The sequence below is a fragment of the Nestor notabilis genome, unplaced genomic scaffold, assembly GCF_000696875.1.
Source record: "Nestor notabilis isolate BGI_N333 unplaced genomic scaffold, ASM69687v1 scaffold11039, whole genome shotgun sequence".
Lineage (NCBI taxonomy): Eukaryota > Metazoa > Chordata > Aves > Psittaciformes > Psittacidae > Nestor > Nestor notabilis.
In genome coordinates this window covers 33250-47394 of record NW_009943262.1, presented here as the reverse complement: position 1 = coordinate 47394, position 14145 = coordinate 33250, and the positions used below count along the sequence as shown (strand labels likewise).

General features: G+C 45.7%; 1 protein-coding gene across 1 annotated transcript in view; it reads right to left on the bottom strand.

Moving 5' to 3' along the window:
- Nucleotides 1–14145, bottom strand: part of COL4A6 (collagen, type IV, alpha 6) — a gene marked incomplete at its 5' end in the record, with an annotated part of 42814 nt that overhangs the window by 603 nt on the left and 28066 nt on the right. Inside the window, 20 exons of the mRNA XM_010021840.1 lie at nt 698–984; nt 1153–1344; nt 2101–2217; nt 2936–3082; nt 3345–3443; nt 4271–4432; nt 5036–5152; nt 5555–5680; nt 6199–6270; nt 6686–6793; nt 7523–7630; nt 8039–8113; nt 8596–8673; nt 8917–9087; nt 9402–9527; nt 9805–9948; nt 10641–10811; nt 11801–11809; nt 12756–12917; nt 13160–13381. Coding sequence (XP_010020142.1) covers nt 698–984; nt 1153–1344; nt 2101–2217; nt 2936–3082; nt 3345–3443; nt 4271–4432; nt 5036–5152; nt 5555–5680; nt 6199–6270; nt 6686–6793; nt 7523–7630; nt 8039–8113; nt 8596–8673; nt 8917–9087; nt 9402–9527; nt 9805–9948; nt 10641–10811; nt 11801–11809; nt 12756–12917; nt 13160–13381 — 2693 coding nt within the window. The remainder of the gene's footprint in view (nt 1–697; nt 985–1152; nt 1345–2100; nt 2218–2935; nt 3083–3344; nt 3444–4270; nt 4433–5035; nt 5153–5554; nt 5681–6198; nt 6271–6685; nt 6794–7522; nt 7631–8038; nt 8114–8595; nt 8674–8916; nt 9088–9401; nt 9528–9804; nt 9949–10640; nt 10812–11800; nt 11810–12755; nt 12918–13159; nt 13382–14145) is intronic.

Sequence of the window (14145 nt, the reverse complement as noted above, 5' to 3'; positions counted from 1 at the left end):
CATAGAATCACAGACTTGGAAAGGAACCTTAAAGCTCATCCAGTTCCAACCCCTGCCACGGGCAGAGACACCTTCCACTAGAGCAGGTTGCTCCAAGCCCCTGGGTCCAGCCTGGCCTTGAACACTGCCAGGGATGGGGCAGCCACAGCCTCTCTGGGCACCCTGTGCCAGCGCCTCAGCACCCTCACAGGGAAGAAGCAAAGGAATGAACTCAGGCTGAATATACAGGCCTGGTAACAAAGGAAAACCAGCTTTTCCCTTGCAAGCTGGGAAAATTTGGAAACAATAATGCTGACTTCATAGTTTTCTAACACTTGTTTTTTCTTACACTAATGAGCTTCTAGGAGAGTGCAGTGGAAAATGTTCTACTTTTTCCACTGAGAGAGGGGATTAAGACAATGCTGTAGCTTAATTAGCATTTCCACATTTAAAGGTTTGAAGAACAAAGAATACTTGTGACAATAGATACTACTACACCAGTGGTACTACTGAGCTTGAGCAGCACAGGTGAGACAGGTAAATAGGGACAAACCTGGAAAGCCTACAGCAGGCCAGTTGATAAAGAAGTGCATTAGGTGAAGAAGTTACAGGGCTCTAGTTCCCTGTAAGCAACTCACAGAATAGTTTCAGTCACCTAATCCAAAAGGAGATCTAGAAGTGTTTAAAGCTGCCTTTACCATAGCAATAGTATCCTTACCATAAGGAAGGAGTATCCAATCCACAGGCTGCGCCAGCCGAGGGGGCACTGGGGGATGGTGATGTCCTGGCTGTGCACAGCCACTGCCTGGGATGGTGCCTCACACACCGAGCAGCGGCTGATGTACTGCGGGATCTGGCCACTGTCCACCGGCATCATGGGGATGGGAGCAGTGGTGGAGAGCCAGTAGGACTTGTCGTTGCGGCTGGCGTAGTAGCACACTTCGTTGATGTTGCAGTAGATAAAAGGCATGGTGCTGAAGCGAGGCAAGCACGAGCCAGCAAAACCTGGGAACCAGAAGTGGTCACACTGAGCATCTGCCGATGCTCCAGCTTGTGCACACCAGAGGAGTGGTGGAGGATGGCACAAGTGATGCTGCTCCCAATAAAGACTGCTCATTTGAAACAGGGTTTTGCCCTACATTGTTCATGCCTGACAGAATTCAGTCAACTCACCGAGATCCTGGTTGTGTGACTTTTCCTGCCCCTCCACGTACAATAAGCTGTAGCCATCCCAGAGCTTATTCATTCCTATGGGACAAGGTGGGATCTGGTCTGACTGACTGTGCTTCACTAACGTGTATCCAACACCCACGCTCCGACCAGGCATTCCCGGCAAACCAAGCGAGCCCGGCTTTCCAGCAACACCTGGAAAACAGAAGGAGTCACTGTCACTGATCTGCAGTGTGTACATCAGCTGGGTGTGTACCCAGTTTTGGCATTGCTGCCATTGTGTTTATGTCAGTCTGGGACAACGAGGAGCCCAAAATCTGATGGTTGTTGTATGAATAACCAGATTTATCACTTCCAAAAGCAGCCGTTTCACAGGTTCATCTGCCTGTTTCCTACTTCATTTACTTCTATTTCTTTGCCACAAAGCTGGTACCAGTGTGTTAGCACATATCTCACAGTACATACCTCTGAGGATCTCTAAGCATCAACCAAAACCTAATAAATCCATTCGTGCTATAGTGCTCTTCATGATGAGATTCCTTTGGCACAGAAAGGCCCAAAGTTTTACAAGTCTGTGGCAGAATCCAACCCTTCTCTCTGTCACTGTGCCTTCCCCCTGCTATCCACCCCTCACAGCAGTGTTCACTGTCAATACCATATCGCTCCTTTAGATCTTTACGATGACTCCCACATCCACAAAACATTAAACCCAAAAGATTCGGAATTGCACCCAGGGAAACACCAGCAGTGACAGACAACAATGACATGTGACATTGTCTTCCTCATGAAGATTAAATTTACTTCATTGCAGATACAAGACACAAGGTCAAGTACATCCCCTGGTCTTCCCTAAGGTAACGGGGTGTCAGGGAGGGTCTCTGCAGAACTGACAGCAAACAGAATTCTATTGATTGCATCTCTCTGATCCGTGCTCCCACAACATAAAATTACCTTCAAATCCTTGTGGTCCTGGAGCACCCGAAGGTCCTGGATCCCCAGTTGTGCCCGGTGATCCAGGTAAACCATCACGCCCTTTCAAACCAGATCTTCCTGGCAAACCTTTTGCACCTGAGGTTAAATACAATAATTACTGTCATTGTTTCCTCATACTAATGACTTCACTCCAGCAATCATATTCCAGGAAATACTATGTAAAATTAAAGCCAGTGACTTGAACTAAATGAACTTGTCTCCTCACCTTTTCCAATATTCGATGATGAGCATCTGACTGACCAATCTTTAAGCAGTCCCAGCGCAATGAAGGGTGCTCAAAATTATAAAGGCTTAGAATTTAGTGGGGTGTAAGGGGAGGTGCCTGCCTATGGACCCTCCAAATGCTGAGGGTCCTGTCCTGACCCCAAACCAGAAAGCTCTCACATGGGTTGGGTAAACCAACAATAAGTGTTCAGGAAGTTTACAAGTTAAAATACAACAAAACAGTCTGAAGAGGCAGAAGGGAATTGCACAGAGCCAGATACCCGGTGTGTGATCAGCAATGGGGAGGGTTAATGTCAGTAAAAAGGAGCAGATGGGTGAACATTTGCACAACTTCTGTACAGGTTGGGCATTAAAAACAGTATAAATCATTTCCCAGTGAACTTCTCTCTTTTCACTGCTCTGCAGCATCTGGTACCCGACCGCCTGCCCAGTATTAATAAAGGCTTACTCAGCAGTTACTCCCTATATTAACATTTAAAATTCCCTGTAAAGCTTTCTAAATCATTTCAGAAAGTGGCGGTGTTCTTCCATGAGGCCAGCATTTCAGTGGTCTGAGTGTGCTGCTTACCTGGTTTTCCAGCTGGGCCTTGGAATCCAGGATCTCCATCAAAGCCAGGGACACCATCGATTCCTGGCAGACCAGGTAAGCCTGCAGGGGCTGTGACTTCTTCTGGCTGTGGGGTTATGCCTGGAGCCCCTTGTCGGCCAGGGAGACCTGCACATGGTGCAAATGACGGTGTCAGTACCCCACAAAAGATTCAGTTTTGATGATAATACAAAGGAGCAGTGTGTTAAACTGAGACTGCCCTCATGCACCAGCACTAGGTGTCTCTGTAACAAGTGCTATGTCGAGCTCTTTCTGATTTCAACCTCTAAGAAACTAGAAGTCCCCACTTAAGCCCATGAAGGGAGCTCTGAAATTTTCCCCAGCCCAAACCATGTGCAATAAAGTACAACTTCAAATCCCCAGCACTCACCTCGACGTCCCATTTCACCTTTCAGCCCTGGGTAACCAGGATCCCCCATAGGCCCATCTTTACCTGGCATGCCCATAAGGCCAGGCTCACCTCTTACACCTGCAAAGAAACACCAGGGGCTAAGCACAGGGTCCTGATCCTGACCCACAGCTGGGGCACTGAGAAACACGCTGGTGGCAGCAATGGCAGCGGCATTTCAGCTCTGAGATGGAGGGGACCATGACCCTAAGGAACTCGCTGCCCATTTTGATGTCCAGAATAGCTGCAGAGCCTCAACACAAGAATTTCCACTGCTACGTAATCACACTTTACTGGAAGCATTCTTCCCTTTCCTTGGGTAACCAGGGAAGGTGAGGAGTAGACATCATTTCTATTTGGAATCCATCTCTATGCACAGCAGAGAGGAACAGGGATTTGCCAGCCCACAAGGACAGCATGCAGTTCTTCACCTTGCAGTGGTTTTTGAGGTGTTTCTTCGAAACCCTGCTGCTAGAGTTCTTGTTTGTAGCTGCCCTCTAGTCTCCTTTGGCAGAGACCAAAGAGGGAGCAATGTGCTCCCTGTCTTAGCCCAGAACAATCCTCTTAGCCTCTTGTGGAGACCTAAATCCACCATACTATGCTTCTGAGCATACATGATAGATGGAATGAAACAGCAGCTTGTCTTTGCCTAGACAGCATATGCAAGTGAATAAAGAGAAGAGAAAAAACCATCATTAGGAACACACTGAAGAGCAACTGGAGCTGCCCTTGCTCTGCTGCTTTTGGAGGCAGTAAGTAAAACATGCATGGGCCAAAAGGGAAGACTTAGACAACAAGCTCAGCTGTGCTTACACCTGAGCGAGGTCACAGTAACCACACGACAGCCATTTACACCATCAAGGTGACAACTACCAGACCATACCCGGATCCCTTCAGGGCAGGATTACCTTTGAATCCAGATGCACCAGGAAGCCCAATTGGGCCAGTGGGTCCCACGTCGCCCTTACTGCCTCGCAAGCCAGGAACACCAGGGAAACCTGGGTTGCCTGTGTCACCTTGGTCAGAAGCTGGGCCAGGAGGCCCTCGTGGTCCTGGAGAACCTGGAAGACCTAGAGGCAACAAGGGTAATTAGCACAATTGCTCCTGGGGCAAAGCAAATGCCAGGGCCATCCCCAGTGTGTGTCTCTAGAGGACAGTCACTGGGTGTCTGTATTTCCAGGGGTGTTTCCACAGAGAAGAACCAGACCCCAGCACCTATATGTCTATTTAGGTCTCAAACTTTCAAACCCTTTCAAGCCACAGTAATTCAGCAAGTGCCTCTTAAGGAGCAATGAAGTTTTGCTGCCTCCCAAGACACTTCTAAACATCACACAGAGCCTCTGATTACAGCTGTGGAAACCACAGTCCAAAATGGAGCTGGTGTCCAAATTTAGACATACAATGCTGGACCACAGTCTCTATCTTAGTGTCCAAATCAGTACCACAACAGGTGAAATGCATATGGAGTAGGGATTTTTAAGAACAGGCTAAATCGTATCAGGATTCAATAGGAGGAATCAAAAACAGATCTCTCTCAATCCCTGATCCAAACCCCAGGGTATTAAAGTGACAGTACTCATCCAAGTCATTTACCCTCAGAGCTCTTTGAAGGAAGCACATAAAGAAACAGTAATTCTCTTGGTGCACTCCCCTTAAGAGGCCTCTCTTCATACCTGAGCTCCCATCAGTTCCTGGATGGCCAGCATCCCCAGGTCTCCCACGTATATCAGAAGGAATAGAAGCTCCGGGTGCTCCTGGCAAGCCAGGCAGTCCCTCAGGACCAGGGGGACCTAGAATAAGAAATGCAAAGTGAGAGTGTACCCAGAGCTCTTCAGTAATCTTCACAGATGTGGACAGCAGTAGAGGCTGAACAGCATTTATATTGGGGAGAACAAAGAGACATCTCACTACCTGAGGGGGAATATTACACATTCTGCTGTTTGGGAGAGATACAGACACTGTAAGAACTGTGTAACCAGCTGTTTCTCAATGGTATATGTTGAGAAACAATGTATGTTTCTCATACATATATATTGAAACCATGTATGTTTCTCAGATATAGAGCCACATCACAGATTTAACATGTCAAACTACTGACCACTCCTTCAGGAGTTCTCTGGTAATTCTGCTGACCATGCAACACATTAACCTGAGCTGCAGTACTGCCAGGCTTCCAGAGCACCAGCATTTACCCATGTCTCCTGATGAGCCTTTTGGTCCAGGGAATCCTACAGGTCCTCTGCCCAAGCCTGGAGAACCTTCTTCACCCTTTGGACCTGGGAGACCTGCGGGACCTTTCAGTCCAGCTTCACTCAGACCTAATTAAACACAGATAACAAAGATAAGAGAGCCTATTCAAATTGCCTAGTAGCAGCTAAATTACTACACAAACTGCAATAAAACAATTAGCCATTTGTTACTCTCTCTGCTGTTTTCAGTAGAGCAACAGAAAGAGATTTGATGTCTCTTGTTGTGCAGAGTGAACTTAATCAAGATGCTGAGAGAAGATACTGCCCTGCTAAAATCAAACATCCATTAAAAAGGGAAGAGTTCTATGATCTCATTCCATCAACTTTCCAGCAGTGACATAGTCCTTCAGGAATTCAAGGACAACCATCACCAGAAAAGCCTCTTCAACCCCACAGGCTGCATCCTGTTCTCACTGGCACTAAAGATGATTTTGTTCATGCACATTTCTGTATCCTGGTGTTTTTCCTCAGGTTATGATTAAATCCAGAACTAGGTGAAATAGGGGAATTTTGTATGGAAAACTGCTCTTATGGTGGACCAGAGTATGCACTTCCCCAGCTATGACATTATTACACGTTTCCTTTACCTGGTGTTCCAGGAGACCCTTTTGTGCCTGGCAAGCCATTCAGACCATTTAAACCTGGAAATCCATGAAACCCTGAAGAGACATTGGGAAGACAAAAGTGAGGAAAAAGGCAAATAATCTAGTTAGGTGGAAATGCTTAAGATGTTTTATGGACACTAAAACACACATGAGATATCTGACACCCAGGGGAAGGGGAGCCCAGCACGTACAGTGTTCCTTCACACAGGCTCCCCTGCTCTCACTGGTTTTACCCTCAGTGAACACCCATCAGTGATCCAAACCAAGTGAGAGCCTCTCCCTTTCCAACCACTTCTCTGCTCATTCCGAGCAGCTGGTGCCTGCACTAACACTGCCAAGAAAGGAGCTGGTTTCCCACGCACAGCTGGCCACACATCAGAGTGCTGCCTGCCTGCTGATACACTTGGCTGAAACACTACTTTTCTGACCCAGTTCCTCCCCCTGCTCCATCTGCAGGCTCCACATATACCTTTGGGTCCTGCTGTTCCATGAGCTCCAGGGAATCCAACAGATCCTGGCTGCCCTGGAGGCCCTGGTGGCCCAGGGATTCCTCTCGGCCCAGCATTTCCAGGGATTCCTAAAAACAAGCAGAAGAATGTTCCTGCACTACACAGCCAGGCTGGAGCAGCTCATAGCTCCATCTTATAGCTTCTGTTCGTGCACTTAACTCGTGAGATGGGTGAATAAACTACTATGTAGATAAAGCAAAACTAGATCCAGTTCTCTCCTCACTACCACTAGTAGCAGAGCACTTACCAAACTGAGAGCTTTTTCTTAATCATAGCAATGACATTCTTCATCATCCCCCGAGTGACACACTGCAACAGTTCGTGTTCTGAACAAGTAATTCACTGTTTTTCAAATAAAATAGTCAATAACAACTTTCCCTGTTCTCCCACCTTGAATCTTGATAACAATTTGGGAATCTACTTGCTACACCATGACCCAAAGACACTTGTAGCCATCCTTTCGGGTAAGTTTGGGAGAGAATGAACAGAAGTGTTGCAATGGAAGATTTTAGAGCAGCCTTGCCCACAAGCAGCTCCAAAGAAGCTGCTACTGCTTGTATCCCTATTTGTTAAAGGAATTCCTTTAGGTTTCAGTTGTGCAGGATTCACCACACGGTTGACCCACAGGATCAGTCACAATTGGACAAGGTGACACCTTACACTAGTGTCAAAGGTAGTTCTCATCTCCTTGTTTAAGCCTCAGCTAAGACAGACCAACCAGGGCTAAGGAAGCAACAAGGTGGTGTTGTTCCACCATCATACCCCAAACTGCAGAACTTAGATGCCTAATCCAGTACCTGCTGGGCCTTCTTGGCCAAGGTCTCCTGGGCCACCTTTGAGTCCATTCACCCCAGTGTTTCCTGGGTAGCCTGGTTCACCCTTGGGTCCTTCTCTGCCTCGCTCTCCTGAAAGGATACAAACATACAGCACGGTAGAGCACAAGTCAAAGTGAGGGAAGGTGTGAAGAGAATGAGAAACACGTTTTGCTGAGGCTGCAGCCCTGGTATCTGCTTAGCCATGGTCTGGGCCCTGGACTGGGCTCCTGGATGCCTAATACCAGTGTAAGTTCACAAGTTCACCTCAAGAAGTGAAGTGGGACCCAGCACTAGAATTGGGCTGTTCTTGAGCATGTTCAACATCATCCAGATACATGCCCCCCACCTGGATTCCAGACTCCTCAAATCTCACTTCTAAGAGAGGACTGAAGTATTTAAATATATAGATTACAAAAATACTCCAATTGGGCAATGCTAAATCCTGTTTAAACTCCAGAATTCTTCACTCTTGATGTGAGCAATCAAGGGCTACTTTACCTGGGAACCCTGGGTCCCCTCGCTCTCCTTTTGCTCCAGCAATGCCTGGAATGCCAACAGACTCTCCCTGGTCACCTGGAAGAGAAAGACAAAGTGGGAAGGTCACTCCATAACTGACTCTGGGAAGTAGTTTTCAGGGCTGCTCAATAGCCTTGTTTATGAAAATGAACCTTGCCTATGCTTCAAATCCATGGAGCAAAGACAATAGTAAGTGATGTATCTGAGTGTGAAAATGCCTGTAAACAGCAGTGGATGCAAATACATGATAAGACAAACATTTAAGGGTTATTCTACAACATCCTGCCTTTTATACTTGGACACAAGGAGAAGGGTGCCTCACGTACTGTCCAACATGCTTCATACAGTGCTGTGGCCAAACCTTCAAAGGACCATAAGCTTGGGACTGGACTCATCTGAATGAAGCCCCTTACAAGGGGACATGTATTTCAGAATCAGCCACTGGAGAGCCACTTTTATAACACTACTCATTCATTTTAGGCACAAATATTAGGACTGTGTGTACTGAATGACCATGTGCACTGTGAAAGATTTCTTACCCTTTGGACCAGGAAGGCCAATAGGTCCTGGGAATCCAAGTGCTCCTGTGATACCATCTGAACCCTGAAAAAAGCCAGCCAAAATTAGCCTTTGCTTTTTTTTCTTGCTGTTCCAAGTTTGGGCTGTGTGGGATAACAAACTGCAAAGATGGAGGAAGAAAGACTACCCAAATTGCCATCCAACAGTACGAGCCAGGCAAAAACAATCTGGAAGTTCTGCAAGGGAAAATCCTGCCAGCTTCTGCTGCTTTGCTACAGAAGTACCAATTAGAACACAGGATTTTCTTAAGACCACTTGCAGAAGATGAAGGTACTTAAGAAGTATTCCTGGAAATCCAATGATACCATGTATACCCTTCTGTCCTGGCAGCCCAGGCTGTCCAGGTGGACCAGGGAAGCCCAGGTCACCATGAAGACCTCTCTCTTTGCTTGCTGACCCAATTGGACCAGGGGGACCAGGCTGTCCACGGCTTCCTGGGATTCCTTTATCACCTGGGTTAAACAAAAGGGTGTCATTTAATTTCATTTCATGATACAGACATTTCAGCTTATTTGGGCCAACTGACCTGTTACCCAAAGCTCCCCTTAAAGAGGCGGAAGGATGGCATTAACTCTGCAGAACAGAGCTTCAAAGGAAAACTGTGTCCTCAAAATACAGGACTGCCATAGGCAAAGCTTGCTAGAGTGTGAATGGCAGAGCAGAAAACAGTGCTGCTGCAGGCACTGTCAAAAGTCAGACCATGCTCCACTGAGAATAAGCAGTTACTGAACAACCGATACTGGCAAATAAGTACAACGTGAAATACCTCTGGGCCCAGGGAATCCTCCAAGTCCAGCTAATCCAGGATCTCCTTTGTCTCCTTTGAATTGCAGCGCCTGTTCTGGAAGCCCAACAACAGGAAGACCAGGTGGACCTACATCACCTCTGTCACCTGAAGAAATAAGAAGTCAGGAAATCTCCTTGCAAAATGATCTAACAGAGAAAAGGAGTAACACTGGAAGCTGGCAGACGAAACCAGAACACTTCTATGTCTCCAGATGTGAATTCATCAGTAAGTGCTCAGCATCTTTGGCAACCAGGCCAAAGTATTCCACAAGGGACAAAAGAACACAGCATCTAGAAGAAAACATTAAACGCACAGACATCCTGGAACAGCCTCCTAAGACCCTCTGTGCACAGCCAGCAAAAGTCTTTCAGCTGCTTCTCACCTTTTTGACCTTGGAGTCCTACAATTCCAGGGCTTCCTTTTCCTCCAGCTGTGCCAGGAGTTCCTTTAAACCCACTCACTCCAGGGACACCAGGCAGGCCTGGCATGCCAGGGAAACCAAGCAGGCCAGAGGACCCTTTCTCACCTGCATAGAGAAGTTGAGAAATAGAGAGGGAAAATCAGTCTCTTCTGGCACACCTGGCTGGCAGGTGAAGGCAGCGTGGCTCTGGCCAACCACCCAGTGCTGGGCAGTAAAACCTCATGGCACAAGCACAGCACGGCCACTTCTCTCACAAGTCTCCAACTCATGATACTTTCAACCTGCACTTTTCAGTTCACCTTCGAGAGCCTGGTCCTGCTTCCACTGGAGACCAAACCCCAATCGATTTCAAGAGAGCAACATGCAGTTATGTAGCCCTATTGCTCTCCCCCTAAAATAACTCCAAATTCTCCAAGTAGCCAACTACTGTATTGTATTGGTGCTTAATGGCCATACAGATTGTAAGATTTTACTTCCTGTTTGCTTTGTGCTTCATTCTCTCCCTTCTATAAATTTTGTTCACTGCTTGTCATGTCTTCAATTTTCTTGTTTTTCTATCTTCATTTACACAATCCTTTGTCCATAAGGGCCTGAGGCCCTTAAGATGGATCTCCTTATGGCCATGATTTGATAATTAAAGCCATCATTTTTAATTCGTAACTCAGCAGCAAAACAAATACGTTCCAACACTAGTTGGGAATTCTCTTCTGACAAGTTAGGCCTAAAATCAGTATTAACAAGGTTATTTTTCTTGTGGGCCCAGTAATCCCAGACTATTTCCCTAGTGGAACACATACCTTTTGGCCCAGAGAAACCTGGACGTCCATCTTGACCAAAAGGCCCAGGTGGCCCTAAGAATCCTCTTTCCCCAGGAGATCCTGGAGCACCATCAAGACCTGGGAAGCCTTTCATACCAGCAGGGCCTTGTGGACCTACATCTCCCATCAAGCCTTTGATTCCAGGAAGCCCTGAATCAATACAAGAAAGAACTCAGTAGATTGTGTCACACGAGCAGGAGGACAATTTGAGGACAGCTTCTCAAACTCTTTAAACACAGCATTGTTTTAATGACAAATGGACCTTATGGCACATGCAGCCTACTAGAAGGCATAAAGCTTAGAACTGCAAAAGCATTAGTCATCTAATAGTAAAATACCTATGAAGAGGGTTACTGCCTACATCACTACACAACTGGCAAGAGTGAAACCCCTTATGATGTGTCCATTTTTGTCTCTTTTACCAGACCCTAAACTGTAGCTCACCAGTCTTACCTTTATCATCAAGGCATCCAAACCAGAATGGGGAGTATCATTAATGCCAGCTTCTGCTACCCACCCAGTCCTCTGAGTGAGCCAGAGATCATTTGGAGAGGCTTGTTTTAGCAAGTTTCTTTTCCACCTTGGTAGTTAAAGTGTAGTTCTCAAGAACAAGTTGCTCCCTAAGGGGCCAAGCCTCTGGTTGTGCTGTCACAAAACCAACACCATATGCACTGCTTTGCCTCGGAATGTTTCGGAATGTTTCTAGCTGAAGCTTTGTAATGGTTTATAATTTTAAATAAAGGCTCAAACCATTGAAAGCAGAATGCTCAGACCCAGAAGGAGGAAGAGAAGGAAAAACCAAGGGCTTCTGAAAAATGGCATTTGCAGTGGGAGCAGCCAATAAACTAGCTTTGTGTTACTCAGGGCTTAAATGTTTAAAGTTATAACCCAGTGTTTTAAAGCAGAAGATGAAACAGCTGCTTTAAGACAAAACACACACAATTAATATCTGTACATTAAAGATTTCCTTATAAGCTTCAGGCTTTGTTACTGTCTGAGCATTCTCACTACAATGGTTCTTTGCCTTCTGGTTTGATTAGCAATAATAAGGGGTATCACCTATGGTCAATGCAATTCTTGTAGCATTAAAAGCTAGGCTGTTAGTCCATGAGCTTTTATGCTACACTGCATTTTCTCACCTTGACAGCCTATGTGAAGAACCCACAACCAAACAGTGTGACATCAGAAATGGAGAGTTGATGATAAATGGAATAGAAACATGGTGAAGGAAAAAACAGACAAAATATGTAAACAGAAAGAACAAGGGCACAAAAGAAATTAATGATTCAGAGAGACAACAGCTGCAAATAAAACTTCATCATTTGGAGCTTATCGTCCTAGCAATGGGAGGTTTTAAAAGTGTTGAAGGAATGTCCTACATGGCATACACTCCAAAAACATAAACAATGGAGAGGCAAAAGGAATGGTAATAGCTAAATAATCATTAAAAGTCTATGATTTTCATCTCACATGACATGACTGCTTTCATTCATTTGTTGTCACTGGGCTCCAGCACTATCATTCTGCATGTCAGAATAGATGAGTTATGTCACAGACCATTATCTACTAATTCCCAGGTCCCTCATCGTGTTTGGTTCTTAGGTCTTTCATATACTGTTGTCATGAAACACTTGCAGCTTAAGAGATCCTGCTGTACTCAAGTGGTTGGAAAGAGATTTCTGCCCCAGCGAAGAGAAAGAGAGAGGAGACAAGTGCTTGTTCTGAGGAAGCCAACGATTTTTCAATCTATCAGAAGCCACATTTCAAGCAACCTCATACGTTAGAAATGAATCGTCAGGAAAATGGGAAATGAAAATTAGTGAGTGATATAGCAGCCAGTGTGCAAGAACAGAGATGTTCAAAATGTGAAGGCATTTAAGGTGCTTTCTCCTGTCTTTCTGCTGTACTTCTTTTCCTATAGCATTGGGGTAGGAGTTGTCCAGCAGTCAGAGGCAAAAGGCTCAAGTTCTGCCCTCTATTACCCCTGACCAGAGGTAGGAGCTCACTCCTAGCAAACACCAAATCTCTCCCACACTTCCTCAACATTACAGCATTCATCTTAGCTACTTGTCTTCATCTGAGGACATTACATACCTGGTGCTCCTGTAAGGCCAACTGACCCCACGGGTCCTGGTTTTCCCTTAATGCCAAAAGGACCTCCAGGACCAGGAGGTCCCCGCAATCCAGGGACACCCGAATATCCTGGATTACCCTGTTCACCTTTAATACCCAGGAGGCCTGGTCTGCCATCTAACCCTGGAAACAGAGAGGTGGGAGGGTACAGAACAAATAAAACAAAATTCACACTTTTAGATAAAAAGTGAGTTTCCATAAAAGTGTTTAAGTTACATTACATTCATAGAGAAAACCAGCAAATTGCCACCTGTGAGCACCTTAGAGGGCTGCTAACACGGTATCTTTAAGAGGTAGGAAAGAGGAAAGCTTTCTGAAAGGGAAACAGCTTGTTATTCCCACCTACAGGCAGTATCAGTGCTTACCTTTTGGTCCTGGAAATCCAGGATCACCTGTAAGCCCTTTATCACCTGGGAGTCCAGGTCGGCCACGCTCTCCCAGGGCCCCACTGTCAGCACCAAATACATCTCCAGGAGCTCCTTTCATTCCAGCTAAGCCTGAAGCACCCATTTTCCCAGGAAAGCCATCTGTTCCATCCAGTCCTGGAAGTCCTTGTGACCCTTGCTCTCCTCGAGGCCCAGGGAAGCCTTAAAGAGAAAACCAGAAAATGTCACTCAGTAGAAGTGCAGATCTGCTTCCAAAAGCATCTCTAACAACAAAATAAATAGCTTAAAAATGTCTATGCAAGAAAAACTTGCTTGGAAAGTTGCAGAATGTTTCAGTCTCAAATTAGAAACAATAATTGGTGACAGTGATGAAACTGTTTAAAACAGCTTTACAGGCTTGATTTCACTAGATGGCAGATTAGGCACAAAGGACAACAAAGAAAGAAGATGGCCATTTCAGGCTACAGACAAGCAGTATCTCACTATCACTATCTGCCACAAGAGCTGTTAAAATGTTGTATTCATCACAGCTTTCTAACTGTTCTCTATGTCAGACAACTTTTGACTCTGTGCAGCAGAAGACACTGGCAGCCTTGGTACAAAATGGAGTGGAAAGTGGTCTCCTGGGCCAAGCAGACACCAAACTGCACTGCTGTGTGGATGTGCCACACTACTCAGGGGTTATGCCATGAAATCAGCAACCTCATTAAGATGACATATCCCTTTGATAAAGTGAAAGGGTAAGAGATTTCTTCTTCCATACCCAGAGAAACCTGATGGATAATGGATATGCAGCAATCTGGCTTTAGAATTCTTCCCTCACCACCTCAGCTTCTTGCTCTTTATTGACACAACCATCAGAACTTCCCACAGCTAAAATGAGCCCAAACACTGTGTACAGTGGGCCTTCATCAGAGTTTTACATTAAACAAGTTTTACATTAAACTTGTAGTTAACCTAAACTG